The 22,480-nt window shown below is 46.2% G+C and overlaps 1 protein-coding gene across 4 annotated transcripts in view; it reads left to right on the top strand.

The window, feature by feature from the left end:
* Positions 1–22,480, top strand: part of TASOR2 (transcription activation suppressor family member 2) — a 1,020,110-nt gene that overhangs the window by 310,027 nt on the left and 687,603 nt on the right. For all 4 annotated transcript variants that reach the window (XM_078677333.1, XM_078677324.1, XM_078677320.1 and 1 more), the window contains exon 14: positions 1,544–2,332. In XM_078677333.1, the coding sequence (XP_078533459.1) occupies positions 1,544–2,332 (789 nt within the window). The remainder of the gene's footprint in view (positions 1–1,543; positions 2,333–22,480) is intronic.

Here is a 22,480-nt window from a genome sequence, read left to right as displayed (position 1 = left end):
GTGATCTGGTTTTGTGTGGAAAACTCTAGAAAGAGCGGTGGTGGAGGGGAGAGGCCAGCAGGATGAGCAATGGACCTTTGTCTCCTCCAAATAAGTATTTGTCTTGTTTATTTGCATTGTTCCTGTGTATACCTACATCCCGCAAAAAAGAAGTCTGTACTGTATGCTACATATTAGACTGACATAATGTGCACAGATATGCTTCCCTACTATTGTTCAAACTGTACAAATGTTATGCCACTAACTGTAAAAAAATCTGGTTCCATAATACATAAAACGATAGTCCATATTCCAACTGAAACAATTATGTTTTCAAAAGTGGAAAGTAAGATGTTCAATTGGTGCTACAAACACTAAACCCCCATGTCTGCATTAGGAAAGCTGAGCTTTTTACTCTGATCGTCCCTTATATAGATGAATTAAACACAATGGTGACTGTTTTGAATGCAGCATACAGATCTAAAAAATTCAAAGCATGATACTGTTGCTGTCCAAGAGGACTAAATTGATGCTGTGGCTTCAATGAAAGCCTGCTTGACGGTCATCAAACATTTTCAGTGATTCACAGAATTTAAAGAGGTGTTTTGCCACAAATTCCTCAAGGAGATTAAAACCAGAAATAATAAGTAAGTTTGAGAATGGCAGGAGGTCTCGCTTGGGAGAGTTATTGGCATTGTTAATGTCTTTTAACCATGTTGGATAGCTGCATGGTTGCTGTGCAGCATTGGTGAACGTTAAGCAACAACTTGGGAGGGGGCTAGGCACGGGTGTGGAAAAGCAATAAAGGAGAGCATACGGTAGGGGGAGACGGTCTGCAAACAAATGCACTTTTATGCAGTGCAGCAACTAAAGGAAACAAGCATTTGCAATGCAATAGGTCTCGCAGTTGTTAGAGTTTGAGCCATTGGCATTGTAATTGGCAATGCCTTTTATTTACGTTTTATAAACTAACACATAAATAAAAGGCATTGCCATTTACAATGGCAATGGCTCAAACTCTAACATCTGCGAGACCTATTGCATTGCAAATGCTTGTCTGTGTCTAGTAACCATAAGTGCAAAATTCTCTTTGGAGACAATATCTACAAGTGAATAGCACTCTAAGGTTTAATTGAATATATATAAGCTAGAAATACATCCTTTCTGATCATCCTTTCAAACATTCCATATCAGAGGTCTTCATAAAAATGCCTTCAGCACAGCACTGGTCTTTGTTTTTCAAACACTGTGAGCAAAATGAAGATGCTTTATCAACAAAATCTTATTTTTTGATTGAAACTTAGCCCCTTTTGTGCAAATATGTTGTCTAGATTGCATCAAAGCAACAACAGATTACCCTAACTTGCAATTGAGGGCTTGTGACAAATAGAAACTTAATAGGTCCTTTTAAAAGAGTGAAATGAGAGTATGTCCTCGCTGCCTTTGTAATAGTTCTACAAGTGTGAACTTTTGTAGCAACCTTTTGTAAGAGTGCAAGTTATTTTTTTAAATAAGTTGTCTAACTAATATTTTCTCTTCTCGTTTTCATTATTATGGGATATAGATATGGAAGACTATAGCATCGGAAAACGAGGAAACAAAATGTCAGCCACAGTAACTAGCCTCTTGCCAGCTCTGAAATATGCCTTACGACAGGCGAAAGAAGCCCAGCTAGCAGAATCCATTCACAGAGGTGCTCAGGTTGAAGAATACTTCCAGGAATTTGTAAGACTTCGGAAGGATGCATTGTCATCTTCTGACCCACAGAGCAGCAGCAGCAGCACCTCTTCCCCACTGTCGTTTGACATGTGGACTGACTTTCCAACGCCTGAAGTGTGTAGCAAGCTAGGCTTCTCACAGCTGGGAACATATATCTCAAATTCGAGCATCTATGCTTTGCAGATGTCCAAGGCTGTGGAACTTTTTGCTCGTTGTAGCATATCTCAGTATTCCTTTCCCAATCCGAGCCCTAAAATAGACTCTTCTTCTCCAACACCCTCAGAAACAATGAAGGATAACATGAAAGCTGATGTAGTACAAATTGATGGTATTCATGAGCAAATTGTAGTAACAGAAAGCTCTTGTGCTAAGCGAACCAAAGAAAACAAGACCCTGAAAAAGACAAAATCTAAAAAGAAGGTTCGTAGAGCCATTTTAACTGCCAAAAAGCGAAAGAAGTTGGCTCCCAAGGCGCTCATCCCTATTACCAAAAAAGTAGTAAGTTTGAGACGAACAACGCCGGTAGTTCCAGAGCCGAAGAGTCCACCCTCAAAGGAGCAAACTGTTGTTCATGGGAAAAGTGAGACCACCCTGAAACTAGCAAGCGCATCATTCCCACAGAGACGTAAAAGAGGTTAGTATGATGTCACCTATTTTTTTGTTTGTTTATTTCTATGTACATTATGATGGTTGCAGGATGAGGTCTCGTTCAGCTGGAGATTAGAAAAAAAGTTTGAAATGCACACAATTTAGGGGATGACAGTATGTTACATTCTTACCATGTACCATTGCCTTGGATTCCCAGTATGGTTGTGGAGTTGTCCATGCAGTGGTATTGACCTAGCACTTTATTCAAAAGATAAAAATGAAAAATGTTCACCTGATGTGTGAGCAGCATACCTACCACCACCCATCGGTGATATTCTAAGCGTGTACCATACTCTTACAGACTAAAAGGGCAGAGTGTGAAACGGCTGTGTAAAAGTGCATAATTTCATTTTTACTTGTCCTTTTGGTGCACCCTGGCATATTGCTGTTACCGGTCCTATTTAGCACATGCTTTGGTCTATATCAGATATATCAAGGTAAGGAAAAATAATCTGTGTTTGCATGATTGCAGTCTCAGGTGACAATGTGTACAGCCATATGTTAGGCAAGCCAGCTAGCTGTATAGTTACTTTTTTTTTTAAACAAATTGATAGTTTTTTAAAGGGGAGTTGATTTTACTAGAATCTTGCCAGATTACCATTTATACAAAGGATTGATGCAATTCAAATAAAATGTTTTACATTGCTGTGGTGTCTTTTTGGACCTTTTCTGGCCCATGCAGTAGGACCACTGGCGCATGTTTAGCACTGCTTTGTTCGAGGCATGTGTGCTGTAGATACACATGCTTTCAATACTCCTGCCATCTAGTGTTGGGTCCGTATGTTTTCAAGTTGTTTTTCTTCGAAGAAGTCTTTTCCAGTCACGAGGTAAGGTGACTCCTCCTTTCAGTATTAGTCCACATGGACATCGACTAGATTGTTAGATTGTTTGCTTTCCGCCATCGGGTTTGGATGTGGTTTTGGCGCTCCGGTTCGAAAGCGTCCTTCGGGTTGCCCTCAGTGCGCAATCCACTATACCCAAGACGGTCTTTTTATTGTTTGCGTTTCCCTATTCTCCGCATATCGAATCAATTGGGAAACTCCCCATCTTCGGTCGAAGACATCGTGGGTGGCCTTCGGGACTAGCTTAGTCGGTCCAGCCTTCTGCCGATGGAACGGACTACCTTTCTATTTTGTCCTAGGTGCCACTCCAAGCACCCTTGCACTGACCTACATAAAGCCTGCAATGCGTGCACTGAAGCACAAGGAAGAAGTTTGTGAGGCTTGTCGGCCATTCCAATCGAAAAAGACTATAGGATCGTCATCAATCCAGATACTAGACTTCTGTTGGTAAAAACACCTTCCAAAAGGAAAGTTAGTTCAGAGGACACTGGTTATAAAATTCCTCTCAAGAAAAAAAATGACATGGCTCCAAGCCCTATTCACCCTAATCCTCAATCCCCTCCACCATCTTCACCACTACCACAATTGCAAGGCTCAGATCCTCTACGCATAACACCTCCGGGGTCTCCTCATACACAGCCTGATATTGAGGAGGATGATGATAATAGTCATTTACCAGTAGATCCATGGGATAACTATAATACTGATCAAACTATGGATAATGATCCAGATTTATACCCTGCAAAGCCATCACCTCCAGATGGTAATGTAGCTTATGAACAGCTGATTTCAAGAGCAGCAGCTTACCATGGGTTTACATTATATAAAGAGTCTTTGGAAGAAGACTTTTCATTTGAGACACTAGGGTCTACACATAGGACAAGTCAGAGTCTACCGATGGTAAAGGGCATGATGAGACGTGCTGATGAAATATTTAAGGACCCTGTTTGTGCCCGCATATTAACACTTAGGGTTGACAGAAAATACAAACCTCCACCCATCTGATCCCATTTTTATTAAGGGGCAGTTGTCTTTAGACTCACTGGTAGTCTCAAATGCTCATAAGAGAGCAAACTCATAGACCTCTGCTGATGCACCTCCCCCAGACAAAGAGTCTAAATTGATAGACGCATCTGGTAAAAGGGTAGCTGCTCAAGCCGCTAACCATTGGCGTATTGCCAGCACGCAGGGCCTACTAGCCATGTATGATAGAGCACATTGGGATGAGATGGAAGACCTACTTCAATACCTCCCAGAAGAGTACAAAAAGAAAGCACAGGAGATAGAACAAGAAGGCAAACTCATATCTAATTTCTCCAATAGATGTGCTTTAGATGCTGCTGTCTGCAAAAAGAAGAATACACTGTTCCCCCACTAGTTGGAGAGATAAGAGACCAAGATTACTGTGAAAGCGAGAAAGGGGGGATGCCCCTTTCGGAGCTAGAACCCTCACACACCCAGCGAGCTAGGTGTGAGGGTTTTATGTCTCTGATTTTACCAGGGTAGCTAACCACATTATTGAAGGTTTCTCGTGGATTACCTAACCCTTTTTAATTATTTTTACACCACCACACCACTTCACGCCTACACTCCACCCTAGAACCCTCACACCCACATGCACCAACTGGCAGGAACAAAATATCTCCGCTAAAGAGCCCCCTTGTGGGTGCCCGTCAGACATTGCAGCGCCAGTCTGATGAGGGGCAGAACCCATATGATGAAGCATGACACCGAGCTTGCTGGGTGTGTGAGGGTTCTAGTTCCGAAAGGGGCAATCCCCCTTTCTCGCTTTCACAGTAATCTTGGTCTCTTATCTCTCCAACTAGTGGGGGAACAGTGTATTCTTCTTATTGCAGACTGTCTCATGGGCTCATACACTGGACCCCGGTAAATATTAGCCCACCCCCTGGTTCCTCCCCTTTTGTTAACTTTAGATGCTGCTGACACTGCAGCAAGGGGAATTAACACCAGCATTCTCCTACGGCGACATGGTTGGCTTAAAATTTCAAGTTTTAAACCTGAGGTTCAGCAGTCTATTTTAAATACCCCTTTTAATAACCAACATCTATTTGGCCCTCAAGTTGATGAGTCCCTAGAAAAGTTTAAAAAAGATACAGACTTGGCAAAGTCAATTGGAGCGCTTCAGTCCCCATCAAACAGAATCTCCTTTCATTTTATAGGGGAGGGTCCAAAGGTACCTCATCAGACCCTAATGCTTCATCTTATAAATCAAACACACAACCCTATATATCTATAGAGGAGTGTATAGATGGAAAAAACATCAAAGGTAGGGGTAAAAGCACACCAACGTGTAACTCCCCCAATAAGAAATGACTTGCCTGCATTTCCCCCCGATCATTTAACACCTATCGGGGGGAGACTTCAACAATTTCTCCCCATTTGGCAATCCATAACATCAGACAAATCTGTACTAGACATTATCCGACATGGATATTTCCTGGAACTCACAAGCAATCCTTCCAATATTCCACCTCCCGCTCCTAACATCTCTTCGGAGCACCTACAGCTCCTCAAACAAGAGGTACAAGCTCTTTTAACAAAAGGAGTCATAGAACAAGTTCCATTGCAGTACCAAGGTGCAGGAGTTTACTCTCTGTACTTTCTAATCCCCAAAAAGGACGGCTATTAAAGTCCAGTTTTAGACCTAAGGATGCTAAACTTGGATGTCATTCTGTCAGAACATTTCAATATGCTTCCACTTCTAGAGAAAGGCGATTTTATAACCACACTGGACTTAAAAGACGCATACTTTCATATTCCGGTTCACCCAGCACATCACAAATACCTCAAATTTGTGATAACAGGAAAACACTATCAGTTCAAGGTACTCCCATTCGGAGTAACAACTGCTCCTAGACTGTTCACAAAATGTCTGCAGTAGTGGCAGCTCATCTCAGAAGACAGCAGATTCATGCCTTCCCATACCTAGACGATTGGCTTGTCAAAGCCAGCACACACCAAAAGGGTTTTACGGTCAATAGGCAAAAGTCTCATCTTCAGCCTTCACAAATTCAGTCCTATCTGGGAGCGACCCTAAACACTCACACAGCTCTAGCTGCTCCCAATGCAGCCAGAATTCGAAATATTCAAGCTCTGTTACTACAGTTTCAGACCAACCAATGCTTAGCAGTCAAGACTTTCATGCAACTGTTAGGAATGATGGCATCATGCATTGCAATAGTGCCTCATGCAAGGTTTCATATGCGTCCCTTCAATAAAGCTTAGCACGTCAGTGGAATCAGTCACAGGGTCAATTAACAGATTTAGGGTTGGTAGTCAGCGTCTCCCATTGCTCTCTGCAGTGGTGGAACCCACAAAACTTATCAAAAGGGCATCCCTTCATTGACCCTGGTCCACAGATCGTGCTACAGCAGATGCATGTCTCTCAGGTTGGGGTGCACCTCTCTACAATTTGACAATTCAGGGTCTGTGGGACAACACGCACAAAAGTCTTCACATCAACTATCTAGGGTTTCCAGCTGTGTATATAGCACTTAAAGCTTTTCAGTCTCACCTCATAGGGAAAGTTATCTTAGTCCTCCCGGACACTATGACAGCTATGTACTGTGTACAAAAACTCTCTGCAATTGTCACGCCTCTCTCAGACCATTTGGCGTTGTTCAATTCATCACAGAATTCGTCTTCTAGCAGAGCATCTCCCAGGAGTGAACAATCAAATTGCCGACCTCCTCAGCAGGATGCACCAACAAATACACAAGTGGGACTTCATCCCTAAGTTCTCCTTCCATACTTTCAAGAATGGGGATTCCCACAAATAGATTTGTTCGCCACAGTACCCAACTAAAAATGCCCAAACTTTACACCCAGGTTCACATACCCTCTATCCAACGGCAATGCCCTAAGGATGAATTGGTCAGGGATATTTTTCTACGCTTTTCCGCCTCTCTCTTGCCTTCCATTTCTGGTTCGGAAGCTGAGGTAAAGATTGCTCACACTGATCTTAGTGGCTCTTACATGGGCCTGTCAACCGTGGTTCACCACACTCTTCGAACTATTAACGGCTCCACAATTCTAGCATTCTCATTCAGAACCATAGAGAAATCAGACACCCAACCTCAAAGAGCTCAATCTAGCAATTTGGCTCCTGAAGTCAGAGTTTGGATATTTAAACATGCCTATGTATGACTATTCTTAAAGAACCAAGAATGCCTACCACCAGAGCATGTTATGCAGCAAAATGGAAAAGATTTTTTGAATATGGTAACAACAACAATATTGATCCGCTAGATGCCTGTATCCAAAATATCTTTTGTTAGCTTTTGCATCTAGAGCGAGCTGGTCTAGCCTACACATCCATTCGATTACACCTTGCGGCAGTAGCCACATATTTGCAAAACAGACAACATTTATCTTTGTTCAAGGTTCCAGTACTATAGCCTTTATGAAGGGCCTTAGAAAGAGTAATACCACTCACAGTACCTCCTGTAACAGTTTGGAATCTGAACATTGTACTTATAAGACTCATGTGTCCACCTTTTGAGCCATTACACAATTGTCCATTACAGTTCCTTTTGTGGAAGGTCCCCTTCTTCATTAAGGAGAGTTGTTGAGCTACAAGCATTGACCTTAGAAGAACCCTTCTTTTAGCTTCATAAAGATAGGGTAGTTCTTCGCACCAACCCCAAATTCCTTCCAAAAGTGGTTTCTGCTTTTTATATTAACCAATCAATTGAGTTCCATGTGTTCTTTCCTCAACCTGATTCAGTAGCAGAAAGAACTCTTCACACACTTTGACAGGAGAGTGTTCTGTACTATATTGAAAGAACAAAACATGTTCATAAGACAAAGCAACTGTGTTTTGCATTTGCTACACCTCACAAAGGCAATCCTATCTCGAAAGCTGGTAGTTCAAGATGGATTGTTGAATGCGTTCAAACTTGCTATGCTAAAGCTGAAAGAACTTTATACCTCCTAGAGCACATTCCACTCGTAAAATCGCAGCATCTATGGCCTTTTTAGGTAACATTCCTGTAGCTGACATTTGTAAAGCAGCAACATGGGCCACACCACACACATTTAGCAAACACTATTGTGTGGATGTGTTGGTATGTCCAACAAATCAATGTAGTGCAAGCAGTGCTAAAGACACTTATTCAAACAACCGAAGCACCTACCGGTTAGCCACAGTTTTGGGAGAATACTGCTATATTGTCTATGCAAAGCATGTGTATCTGCAGCACACCTGCCTCGAACAGATTATTTTACTTACCCAGTAAGCAACTGTTCTGGCATTGCCCTGCCTCAGTCACTGGTATGTTTTGGTCCATTTCTATCCATAATGTACTAATGACCGAGGAGAGAAGGGCTTGTGCTTGGCTCCTGTATTTGTTAGTGCGGTAAATAGTGCATTCCCCCCCCCTATTGTATCCCTCTTTTTCCTTTTGTATGGAACCATGCAAGTTTGTTTACACTTTCAGAGTAATTCCCCCAGAGCTAATGCCAAATGTAAAATGCTGTAGTGTTGGGATAAACTTTTCTGGTTGTTTAAGTGCGCCCCAGAAAAATATGTGCTAGTTGAGCACACAATTTGTAAGTCTGGTAAAACCCAAGAGGCTCACGTTAGTATTGATCAGACTGTTCTTCTAGACCCTAAGTTACTGTTCACACTGTCCGTGCATAAACAACATCCATGTTATAATACAACAAGAACTGTGATATATGCAGTATTACATAAATATAAACATTCATCATGTCAACCTTGTCTTTTGCCAAATTGCCGTCTTTGACAATGTCATCCTGTTCTGTATGCTTATTAATCTTTAAAAATGTAATATTAGTATTCACTAAACTAAATGTAGTGCAAGTGGTACTTATGCTCTATCATTTGACGATTTGGCTCAATTCATTGTGCTCTTTAAAATACATTTAGTTCACTACCTTAGAGCAGTTGATTCTTCCTTGTGTTGTTCTTTGGTAAATCATTGAGGACTGAATTGAATTGTGTTCTGGATGCAAGCATGCATATTCCTTTGTTCTTTGGCATGACAACTCTCAGCAGAATCTTTCCTGGGTTAGTTTCCAAACGTATTCTTTTTCATTTCTTTGATTCACATTCACCACTTCAGTTACTAGGTATATAAACTGTTTCGATTATGTTCACTTTTTCATTTGTAATATTTCTCCGTCCACTAGAATTATCAGCCAATTGAGAAAAGGGAATAGATACAAAATATCTAAGTCTTTAAGGCTTATTGTAAGGTGTAAGCAACTGGCTCTATAGATACTACACCAAAATGAGGTATGGTGTGTATAGAGTCCAAGTGTCCCCAGAGGTAGGCAGAGGTTAAAGTTAGATAGAACCTTTCTCTCTGATAGTGGTAGCTTGGCCGAGCAGTAAGGCAGTATCAGAGGACAGTGTTAAGCATTTGATGTTCACACTCAGTCAGCAAATGAATTCACACACTCAAGAACTGAACTCGAGGCCAATTGTTTTAGTATTAAAATATACTGTTGTTCATTTTAAGAACCAAGCAAGCCTGGCACAGATAAGCATTAATAATTTTCAGTAATAAGTTACTTGATATAGAACAGTTTGAAAACGCAATAGAAAATTGTACTTTGTTTGATTTACAGGAGAACAGTAGTATGCAACACTTAGCAAATGCAGTACATTGAAATTAATAGGCTTTTTCACTAAATTACAGGTAAGTTACTTTTACATTACTTTTTCTTACTCCGTGCTGGATGCCTAGATTATCCAACGGGAGATAGGGGGCTATGGTTGGTGGCTGCTGGCAAGAAGTCCACAAGGTTGTGGGAGCAAAGCTCCTAGGGTTTAGCTCACGGCAAGTTGGGGACCAAAGTGGCACCCTCAGCGGCCCTAGGGCGGCCGGGTGCAGGGTGCTGTTTTGAGGTCGGGTAAATGTAAATGTAAATGTATTGCGACTTATATAGCGCACGTATCACCCGAAGGCATCAAGGCGCTTGCCTTGGGAACCCGTCCTGGTTTTTCCCTGTGAGATAACCCCTACTGGGTATCCCCAGGGTGAAAGCCAGGCATCCCGCAGCGGGTGGGCCGCTGTAGTGGAGATTAAGCAACTATTGCCCAGAGTTGCAGCGTGGGACCCCATGATTAGAATAGGCGCCAAGGCGAAAATTATCGAGTCCGTGGACATTTTTGGGCTCAGGACCCTGCCGGGTGTCCTGTTATTTTCAATGGAGAACCTCCGGTACAAAGAAACACTGCAGGCTCGGGATGAGGATCTTGTGGGTGCGACCACTGCTTCGAGAGGTAAGTTGGGATGTCGTGGGTTGGTTAGGCACCGTTGGTTTGGGTACACAAGGCCGTGGGTTGTGGGGTGCAGGGGAGCCCTGGGACGTTGGATTTTCTTACCCGCTCTGGTCGCGGTAGGGTGGTCCTCTGGATTGAGGCTGCAGGCGTCGTCTGGAGGCTTGAGGCAGGTATGGGGTCACCATATCTCTGGTCAGGATCGCCGGGGTGACCTCATCATGGTGATTTTCCACCCGAGCTTGGGCCGGTTTCGGCTGGTGCAGAGTGGGCTGGATTTGCGGTCTCTGGCTGACACCTGAAGCTGTAGTTTGAACAAGTCCGGTGTACACGGGCGATTCAGTCTTTGAAGTGAAGGCAGGCGGGTCCTCTGGGTTTTTGAGGTTGCTGGCTGCACGACAAGTCTGGATTTCGCAGGAGCAGGTTGGAAGGGAGACAGGCCTGTAGGGCTGGGGCCAAGTCAGTGGGCGTCGTCCTCTTGTTAGTTCTGCACGGCTCATCGTCCTTCTTCTTATCTTCTTTTCTTGTTGTTTCTGGATCTTCGGAAGGAAGGTTCAGGGTGCCCCCTAAATAATACATTTATGGGTGTTACAGGTAGGTAAAGGGCAGGGACCAATGGTTCCCTTCCCTGGGTTGGGTACACCTCCTATTCTACCACTCTCCAGTGGGAGGGGTGCAGGAGCCTGTCCCTGGTTAGCTGGGTCCCCCCATCCTCAAGATGGCAGGGACTCGAGGTTGTGCTTCACCTCGCCGCCTCCACCTGAGGGGTCGAGTTGGCAGAGGGGGGCACACCTCTCTTCCTCACTTGTTATTCCCGTCGGTTCTCACGCCCAAAGTGGGGGGGTAGAACCAGTGGGGACCAGTTGCTGAAAGTAGCAAATGGTCTGGAGAGGCTCACAAAGGCGGAATGCCTGTGAAGCTTCTCCTTCGTGAACCTTGCCCATCCTGGGGGAGGAGGCTTGGCACCTCGTCCCAGGATGTGAATTGTTTGAGGCCCTCGAGAGCAGCAGCTCTCGACCCAGGGGTCCAGAAACATGTCTGGTGGTGGCAGACCACTCAGTCAGGTCACTAGAAGTTGGTTGAGTTTCAGGGGGCATCTCTAAGATGCCCTCTGTTGTGTATTTTACATTAAATCCCACATTGGCATCAGTGTGGGCTTAATGTGCTGAGAAGTTTGATACCAAACTTCCCAGTCTTCAGTATAGCCATTGTGGTGGTGTGGAAATTCGTAATTACAAACTCTCAGCACCATATACTCTTAATGGCAGCAGTGTACTTACAGTGCCCAGGAATGGACTTGGGCATTGTAGGGGTACAGGGCTCATGCACCTGTACCCTCTCCACTGGCATAAGGCACCCAGCTAGAGGGGTGACTGATATATGCCAGGGCAGTGTTTGTGGGCATGGCACACAGGGATGTGGCCCATGTCGACTCTTCACTTTGTTCTGCACCAAGACACGCAGCCTGCAAAGGCAGTGTGTGAGTGTCAGGGTACAGGGCCTCTTAGGCTGGCACAATAAGTGCTGCAGCCCTTAGAGGCCTTCTCTGGTCACAGTGCCCTGGGACCTATGGTACCATTTACCAGGCGCTGACATGTGGCCTGAGATGCCAATTGGGTTTAGGCTTCAATGCAGTGTTAGGTAAGGAACATAGGCCCTGGGCACTTGATTAGCAGGAGGCCAGGGCACACTCAGTCAAAGAACATTAGCAATTCAGCAAAAAGTGGGGGCATACCATGCAAGAAAGGGGGCACTTTCTCACATAAGCTATATTGTGTCACTTGGTATATGCTATGTGATACCAGAGATGTGCTGAATTCAGTGTTACATCATGCCATTGGCAAGTTTGTCAAGGTTTGCATAAAGGAGCTTGTTATTTTGTGTTTAATAGAGCAATATAGTTGCTTCTAGTGTTTGTGTGTATAACTCATTCATATCATTCCATCCTTTCACTCTCAGTAAGTGTGTAACTGAATCCTTCCTTTAAATTGCAACATGATTTTACAAATTTGACTAGATATTAACTATTTTATCAGAATTAACACTAATGGTCTGTTTCTGTGAGAAAATTAAAGGGCATTTGTCATTTGAGTATGTAGAATTGCATTTTGTGTGTATCATTAGAGGCTTGATCATCTAGGAAGTAGGTTTTGGGCTAGTGTATTCCTTGCTTAGAAAAATCTGATTGTTTTCGCATAATGTTGATAGTGTGGAGTTTGCAGTGAAACTATACAGTTGCATTCTTAAGTTTATTATACTACCCTATTTCTCGTCTTATTGAAGTGCCTTCAAAACCATCAGGCATTTATTGGTAGAGAAATGGTCTTATGCATAAGCCCTGTGATTCTGTGTTTTTCAAATAATGTAGGAGGAGACAGTTCAATTTCCTGTAAATAGACAAAATTATATATTGAGTCTTGTTTACTTATGACTCATTCTTTTGAATTCATACCACGATTTCTTCTGTCAGGAACCAGACCTGAGTGGCTCGGTTGCGGCTATCTGGGGTGGGAGAAGATGGTGAGCTGATTTTACAACGAAAGACTGGCCCCTCCCACTTACTTTCACGAGTTTGAGCTGACCGCCGAGTGAGATGCTGCCCAGCTGATGCTCAGTCGTCTGCTATTAAGGTGGAGAGACTGCTGACAGGCAATTACGCCTATATGGCAGCTTTGTTGCTGGTCCCGCTGATACTTTATCTTATCTACCTGCCAAGGGCTGTAACCCGAGGCTCCCGGCACTGGTTTTGTTCTTGGCTCCCTTATAGAAGCATGGCCCTGCCGTGATCTAGTGTGCTCCGAGGGGGGCATAAAGCTCACCAAGCAGAGCAGACATGGTCTGAAATAAGCTGGCTGGAGGCTGCCGGTGGCATTTTTTCTCCGTCACCAGATACCGCCACTCATGTTGCACGGCCAATATTGAAGTTGCTGGGGAAAGGCACGATGACCAGCCTTTTGCAGGCATGTACCAGGGAGTGTCTAATTGCTGGGGAAGAGACTTCACTGATAGACATTTTAATGGAAGCAGCCGCCATTGGAAAATTTGTCTCCCCGATAATCCCTGCTGCAGTACAGCATATACGGAAAGCAACATTGTAACAGGAGCGGGCGTGCCAGTAACCTCTGTGGTGCAGCATTGTAGCAGCGTACTATGGATTACGCCTTACGAGTCTCTGGAGGTTAAAACCCAGTCTACTCGTGAAGTCTCAGGGAACTGCAGACGGTCTAGCTCCAGTGTATGTGGTGGACAGGACAAAACAAGACTATGAGTACCCCTGTGTCACCTGCTGCGCTGCTGGGGGAGACTCTGAGGCAGTAGAGTTGGAACATTTTGGTTCTACTGTGATTCTGCAAATACCTAATAATAATGCAATAAACAAAGCCCTGTTATTGCCGGCAGTAGTGATATCTGTATCAGCTAATGCAGACTGGTCTTTGGAGGACCAGGAGGTAGATCTGGTGGCAGACACAACCTGGGGGGTGTATGAGGAGGCAGAAAGTGTTGAAAAGTGCACTATCAACCAGGTGACTGTCTTCAACAAATCGAGGAAATCCAAAAAAAACGAATGAAGCGCTACAAGGGCTGCAGTCTGGCAAGAACAAAGCCACTCGGGCTAAGAATCGTACTGTCAGCAGCAGTTTTAAAGGTAGCCCATTACGAAACTGGATAATATCGAAGGGTGAAGTAAAAGCAATTGTGTCTCACTTGTCTACCCCCAACATGGATGCTAAGCTGCCAGTTATGGGGGGGGAGGCAGTAAGTTGTGGAGTTAGCATCAGTTGACAACTGATCTGATGCTGGCCCTTCCCAGGATATTTGCTTCAGTTCTGTTTGTAGTCATACCTCTAGTTTCTCCGCTACTTGGGTGCTAGAAGGCTCTCCAGCTGGTAATAAAACTCAGGAACCATCTTTTCAGGAAATCCTACTACTGTTGCTGGCTCAGCGGGCATAGGCGCAGCAGCATTATGCACAAGTAAGAGCTGATAATGTGGCAATTCAGCAGTCAATTGCAGAGGTTACTATCAAAGTAATTGTTCTGACCACAGAAGTGGTAGAAATACAGCAACTGGTTGCAGATGCCGAGGATGTTGGTTCAGCCACAGCTTAATCCATTAAATATCATGACTGCAGGCTGGCTCTGGTACAGTCTGAAGTTGAAGATTTCGAAAATTGTCAGAGGAGGAACAATTTTCCAGTGTTTCGCATTCTGGAAGGGAAGGGGGAGGATGACCCCTTGCGGTATATAGTGTATCTGCTTGGTAAAGCGTTTTCTGACCTAATGGACTGGGACATGGACTCACAAGTTCGAAGGGCACATTGGCTTCCCAGGAATCAGGATAGCAATAGGTTTTTTTCTAACTCACGTTCGGCACACCCTCATCCAATTCTAGTCTACATAGGCTATTTTTGGCTTAGACAGGCAATTTCCATGAAAGCCTTTCCTGCTCTGCCTGTTGCAGTGGATGCCATGTCACTCGTTGACCAGTAAAACTACAATGGACAGGCGATAAAAACTATGCCAACTGATTGACCCTCTAAAGGCGTTTGGGGGTCTTTCTGCTGCAACCGGCAAGGCACAAAGTAATTCCTAATGGGTGGATTCAGATGTGTTTTACTGAACAGGATGCAAAGGCAGCCCTCAAGAACATTAAAGGGTTAATCAATTGATTAAGATTTGGATAGCTGAAATATTAAGAATGGTGTCTGGTTTTTCGGAATAATGTTTTCTTTATTAAGGGACCGGCTATTGGTGCACTGTTTACTGGAATGGTTGTTGTTTTTTCTCTTTACTTCTTCACAGGGTAAACTCGGTGGTCGGCAGATGCTCGGGGGGTAGGGGGACAGTGATCTCTTCGAGCTGTTTAATTCAACCACAGCCCAAAAGTGGGGAAGGGTTCACTAACCAGAGACAGGGGGAGGAGGGTGTGCTCCTCCACCAGGCTTATGATGGTTCTTGGTGGGGATGGTGTTTACTGCCAAGATACATGTATAAACGCTTTTGCATTTGGCAGGGAGGTGTACAAGGCATAGTTTCTGTAGTAGGGGATCTCTGTGTGTAGTCATAATCTAGTGAATAGTCCCGCCCATGTGCGTGGACCCCGGAGCAATCAAAATAATCTCTTACATTGTCAAAAAATGCAGACCTGCACAGACACTTAAGAGAGAATTTAAAGACAGATAATGCAGCCTATATCCACAGGCTACACTGTCCAGTACTTCAACTAGAAATTCCACCAAAAATCCACAAACAGCACAGCCTGTCCAGATTTCTCCACATTGAACAAAACTTGCAGAATTTAAAGACAGATAATGCAGTCTATATCCACAGGCTACACTGTCCAGTACTTCAACTAGAAATTCCACCAAAAATCCACAAACAGCACAGCCTGTCTAGATTTCTCCACATTGAAAAAAACTTGCTTTCACCAGCAAATCCCTCTGGAATGATAGAGAGGAAGGAGTGGACAGACAAGCCCCATAGGCTGCCATTATGTGGCTCAGAACAGGATACTGTGCCTTTAAGAAAACTTTCCAGAACTCTCTCAGTATCCCAGAATGCACAGCAGGTCCCTTTTACTTGCAGTTCTTTTTTCCGGCTCTTGCAAGCAGGACCCTGGGAGCATTGAGCTCTCCCTTTTCAAGGGTTTATTTGGTGATTTTTCACTTTTTCAAGGATTTGAGTGCTTTTATTGAAGTACTTTGGTGTTCTCTTCCTTGTGTGTGTCTTGGTGCACTCTTTTATTTGTCAAAATGCCTGCTTTGTTTGACAAATGCCCGGAGTGTCCGAGGAAGAAGGCCAAGTCGGACCCACATAAGGTGTGCATCGTCTGCCTTCCCTCTTCTCATGTCCCAGAGGGGTGTGGCATCTGCCAGACATTATCCACCAGGACCCTGAGAGAGAGGATGAAGATCAGGCTCCAAGGCCTGGACGATAGAAGACTGCAGACACAATGTGGGTCTGGGCATGCTTCATCTGCCCATGCTGAGGCCTCTGGGGGGCTCCCCAGAGGCAGGAAGACCAGCAAAAGTCCTGTTTCTCCGCCGACGTTGATAACATCGACGACGGCGTCGAGAGGGATGACAGCAGTCTATTCCCCGTCTCCCCTCTGGGTTGAAGCGGCATCGACGTTCGACGTCGAGGGGACTGACGAGGCCGCCGTTGAGATCGCCGTTGACGGTGTCGAAGAGGAGGAGGTCGTCGTCGAAGGGATCCTCGACATCGAGGAGGACCTCGAAGACTCGCAGGCGTTCCACGCCGAGGAGACGTTCGGCGTCGAGATGGCGGTCGCCGTCGAGAAGACGTTCGACGTCGCGAAAGAAACGCTCGACGTCGAGAAGGCGGCGATTACCGTCGAGGAAGAGACGTTCGTCGTCCAGACGTGACTCAACGTCGAAACGGGGGCGCCGGTCGACGTCGAGACGGCGTTCCTCGACGTCAAGACGACGTTCTTCTACGCCAAGGAACCGCAGAAGAAGTTCTGGCGCCAGGAGTCCCTCTGGGTCCGCTGTAGTGCCTCGGCGACGGTCTCCAATAGGCGACACTACATCGCCTCCGCCTAAGAAGAAGAGGGAGTCACAGGGCTCTGTGTACTCCGAGGTATATACACCTCCCAAGCCAAGATCGGCTACCCCTCCTCCTCCCTTGCCCAAGGAACCTCCACCACGGAATCCCACTCGCCTCCGCTTCCACCTCTGGTTCCGCCTCATGGTCAGCCTCTGATACCTCCTCAAGGACTGCCACCGGTTCCGCCGAGGTCGGTTTCGCTGCCACGGTACCCAGCGCCTCCTAATGGGACTCCTCAGCTGAAGGTCCCGGTCAGGCCGCAGTCTCCGGCTCCTGTAAGACCTGCGGAGCGTCCGAAGCCGAGGAAATTGCGTTCTCGTTCCGGACGGAGGGAGAGATCGCGGAGTCGTCGCCGGTCATCGACAAGATCAAGGCGACGCCACAGGAGGCGCAGATCAAGATCCCACACGGGCTCTTCTGGGACCAGGGACTACTCACCGACGTTGTCGGAATCCCCGGGGATGAGGGTGTCGCCAGTGGACGACATCGTCTCATTTCAAGAAGTTCTGCTGAGTGGTGCGGCGAAGTTGGGCATCATGTTGACGGTGCCCACGACGTCCGTGATTTTCGAGACGCTACATAAAAAGCACCTGTCTCGGCCGTTGCTACCCCTAGTACCAGGATTGGTAGAGCCCGCTCAGGAGTTGTTTCTCACTCCGGCGGTGACGAAGGCGGCTCCCTCCAGGCTCCTCAAGAAGTACCGGGCTCCGGATTCTGACCCGGCCTTTCTCAGGATGGATCCGCCACGGGACTCTGTCATAGTGACGGCTGCTAGGAAGCAGCATGCCACCACCCCGTCGTCCACAGTACCTCCTGATAAGGAGAGCCGTTGGTTAGACTCGGCTGGCAGGAAGGTCTGTGGGACGGCGTCTACTGCAATGAAGGCTGAAAGTGCCGCGGCTTTACTAGGGCGATATGATCGGCGGCGCATAGACATTGCCATGGTGTCAACCAACGGCGCCATGCTTGGCTTCGCCTTGCATCCCTCAAACCAGAGGCCCAACAACGGGTTGCCAACCTGCCGTTCTCGGGGGAAACCCTGTTTGGCAAGCATGCGGACGACGAAATGGCCCGCATGAAAGCGGAGGCCGAGACCCTGACGGCTGTCGGGTTGGAGAAGCCCAAGGAGAAGAAGACCTACCGCCCGTTCCAGAGACGGTTCGGGGCGCAAGGCAGAGGGTGAGGGCAGGCTTTGGGACAGCAACAGCAACAACAGCAGCAGCAGTTCCGGAGGCCCTTCCAGAAGCGCCAGAAGGGCAGAGGCCAGCAGTCCGCAGCAGCGAACAAGGGCCCGGCTGGGTCTAGGCCCTGAGCAGTTACTTCCCCTACATCCGTTACCCACTCCGGTGGGGGCAAGCGTTCACTTTTTTCTGGCAGAGTGGAAAAAAATTACTCAGGACAAGTGGGTGCTGAATATTGTTTGCAATGGATACAGTCTTCGGTTCACCAGCCCGCCTCCAGCAATTCCACCGGTCAGCTCGCAGTTTCAGCGCGAGCTCCAAGCGGAGGCCGATATCATGTTAAGGAAAAGTGCGATAGACGACGTACCTCTGTCTCAAAGGGGAAGAGGTCTGTAATCCCGGTTCTTTCTGGTTCGTAAGAAGGACAAGAACGAGTTCAGGCCCATTCTGGATTTGCGAGAAGCAAACAAGTGGATTCGCAGAGAGAAATTTTGCATGCTGTCGTTGCATCAGATTTATCCTCTGCTGCAACAGGGAAACTGGCTATGTGTTATAGTCCTACAGGATGCGTACTTCCATGTGCCCATTGCACACAAACACAGGAAGTTCCTGCGATTCCAAGTCTGCGCCAATCATTATCAGTACACAGTACTGCCATTCGGGCTGAAGTCTGCGCCCAGGACATTCTCGAAGTGCATGGCAGTGGTAGCTGCACACCTGAGGAAGAACAAGGTGTTAGTCTACCCGTTCCTGGATGATTGGTTGATCAAGGCCTCCTCCTTCTCGGAAGCTCAAGCGCACTTCCAGAAGACGTGCGTTCTCTTGAACAAGCTGGGGTTGCACATCAACATGTCCAAGTTTGTCCTGACTCCGGTCCAGTGCACACACTACTTGGGAGCCTCCATCAATACGCTGTCGGCAAGCGTGTCTCCTTCGGAGGAAAGACGATTATCACTCCTTCGGAAGGCTCAGGCTCTTATGACCGCACCATCTACAACAGTGAGGACGGTGTCTTCTCTACTGGGGTCGATGGCCTCTTGTATCTTCCTCACGCCACACACACGGCTGCACATGAGACCATTGCATGAGTGCTTGGAGGATCAGTGGGATCAGAGGAAAGGATCTTGGGACGACAAGATACGACTGTCTCTGCATGCTCTTCATTCTCTGAAGTGGTGGTGTTCAGCGGAGAATCTCTTCAGAGGGGTTCCCTTCCACAAGGACATTCCCACACAGACTATCGTGACGGATTCGTCTCCACGGCTGGGGGGCGCACTCCGGAGACTTACAGATACAAGGAACGTGGTCCCAGACGGAGTCCACGTATCACATCAATTTCCTGGAACTCAGAGCTGTTCACTTGGCACTGAAGGCCTTTCATCCGTCCTTCCAGACCAACTCTGTGCTTGTACAGACGGACAATACGACCACGATGTATGACCTCAACAAGCAGGGGGCTCGAGATCGCGCACTCTGTCGCAGGAGGCGCAGGCGATCTGGCGCTGGCTTCTAGCCAGAGGACTGACGATAACGGCTACCCATCTACCAGGTATGCAGAATGTTCAGGCAGACGCACTGAGCAGACTGATTCAGGAAAACCACGAATGGGTCATAAACGACGAAGTACTAGGAGAAGTCTTCGCAAGGTGGGGGACTCCAGACGTAGATCTGTTCGCCACCGCCGAAAACAGCAAATGCAGAGACTTTGCCTCCAGGTACTACCAGCAGGGGACGCTGGGGAATGTGTTATGGATCAACTGGTCGAACAGCTTTCTGTACGCTTTTCCACCCATTCCCCTGATTCCGGCGGTGCTCATCAAGCTGTCCCAGTCCAGGACGCGGATGATCCTGATTGCCCCGGAATGGCCCAGGCAGTGGTGGTTCACGGACCTGCTTCACCGGTCTCTCCTTCCTCACATACGGCTGCCGTGCCGGCCGGACCTTCTCACGAAGTTCGGGGGGCAGATGGTGCACCCCAACCTCTCGTCTTTGAGTTTGGCGGCATGGCTCCTGAGATAGTGCAATATGGCCATTTGAATCTATCAGAAGATTGTATGGACATACTGAAGGAGGCTAAGCAACCTTCCACTAGGACTTCCTATGCTTACAAGTGGAAGAGATTTTGCATCTGGTGCAAGTCCAAGAACTATGACCTGACGATGTGTAAGGAAGATGTCATCCTTCCGTATCTTCTACATTTGGCGCAGTCTGGCTTTAATGTCCATTCCATTAAGGTTCATCTCGCTGCGCTGACAGCCTACAGGAAATGCCCTTCACAGACTTCCTTGTTCCAGATCCCTGTGATCAAAGATTTTTTGGAAGGCTTGAAGAAAGTGTTCCCTCCTGTCCGGCTTCCTTCGCCTTCATGGGAATTGAACGCGTTGCTGTCCAGATTGATGAAGGAGCCTTTTGAACCTATTCATAAGGCTTTGTTGCAGCACCTGTCCTGGAAGGCAGCGTTCCTCGTGGCCATTACATCGGCCCGCAGGGTGAATGAAATTCAGGCGTTGTGTTGCCAAGAACCTTATACTGTATTTCATGCTGCTAAGGTTGTTATGCGTACTCACCCTAAATTTTTTCCAAAGGTTATATCTGATTTCCATGTTAACCAGACCATAACTTTACCTACGTTTTTTCAGAATCCTTCATCTCCAGCGTAACGGTCTCTGCATTCCCTGGATGTCAGAAGGGTGTTGAATTTTTATCTGGATAAAACCAAAGATATTCGTTGGTCAGACCAATTGTTTATCAATTATGGATCAGTCAGGACCGGTCTTGCTACCTCAAAACAGTCCATCTCGAGGTGGATTGTGTCCTGTATACAATTGTGTTACCAGAAGGCTAAGCAGACTTTAGGGGGTAAACCTAAGGCTCATTCCACCAGGGGCAAAGCTGCCACGACTGCTTTGCTCCGTAATGTTCCGATTGCAGAGATCTGCAAGGCGGCCACTTGGAAGTCGCTCCATACCTTTGCTAAGCATTACTGTCTGGACACTGATGCCAGGACAGATGCTCAGGTTGGGCAGGCTTCGCTGCGAAATCTGTTCGCACAGTAGTGGTGTTATTTCTTTTTTCTCCACCGCCGCTTTGGTGTGGGGATGGGCTTGCCATTCTATTCACTAGATTATGACTATACACAGAGATCCCCTACTACAGAAGAGTAGTTTCTGTCCTGTAACTCCAGTTCTGTAGTAGGGGTATCTCTGTTATAGTCATAAGCGCCCGCCATCCTCCCCGGTGGAGAGAGATATTCATGTAAGGAATGCTATAGGTCTGGTGTGTTACGCCTTCAAAAAGAACTGAAAGTAAAAGGGACCTGCTTTGCATTCTGGGATACAGAGAGAGTTCTGGAAAGTTTTCTTAAAGGCACAGTATCCTGTTCTGAGACACATAATGGCAGCCTATGGGGCTTGTCTGTCCACTCCTTCCTCTCTATCATTCCAGAGGGTTTTGCTGGTGAAAGCAAGTTTTTTTCAATGTGGAAAAATCTGGACAGGCTGTGCTGTTTGTGGATTTTTGGTGGAATTTCTAGTTGAAGTACTGGACAGTGTAGCCTGTGGATATAGGCTGCATTATCTGTCTTTAAATTCTCTCTTAAGTGTCTGTGCAGGTCTGCATTTTTTGACAACTTAAGAGATTATTTTGATTGCTCCGGGGTCCACGCACATGGACGGGACTATTCACTAGATTATGACTTTAACAGAGATACCCCTACTACAGAACTGGAGTTACAGGACAGAAACTACTCCTTCTCAGGGGAGGGTGGGATGGCTAACAATAGAGCTGAATTACTAATGACTAAAGGGCATGTGTCTGTCCTCAACTCCTCCATCAAACGAAAATTGGTACGGGAGGAGATTAAAATGTTTAACCCACATTTATTAGCACTAACAGAGACACATCTGGCTTATAAAGATAGATGTTTGTATAAATAACTTGGCTATAATTTGGTGATAAACACGTCACAAACTGCCAAGGGGTTGCTATATTGGTAGCAAAGAGCTTGGAGTGTAAGAGGGCTACATCAGATGCTAGGGGCAGATGGGCAATTGCTCAACTTCTGGTATATGGTCAGAAATGTGCAATATTTGCAGTCTATGGCCCAAACGTTGATGATCCTGAGATGTTGAATGAGCTGTGTTTGGAATTATTGGATTGGTCTGGTGAAATGTTAGTAATAGGAGACTTCAACTATGTGGTTGATTTTATTATAGACTCAACCAATCATTTTGCCTCTCCTAGAATGGTGAAGACGAGGGCCTCCATTATTGAACTG

This window comes from Lissotriton helveticus, chromosome 1_1 (assembly GCF_964261635.1).
Source record: "Lissotriton helveticus chromosome 1_1, aLisHel1.1, whole genome shotgun sequence".
Classification (NCBI taxonomy): domain Eukaryota; kingdom Metazoa; phylum Chordata; class Amphibia; order Caudata; family Salamandridae; genus Lissotriton; species Lissotriton helveticus.
The sequence above is the reverse complement of the archived record's forward strand: the minus strand, read 5'-3'. Positions and strand labels throughout refer to the sequence as shown.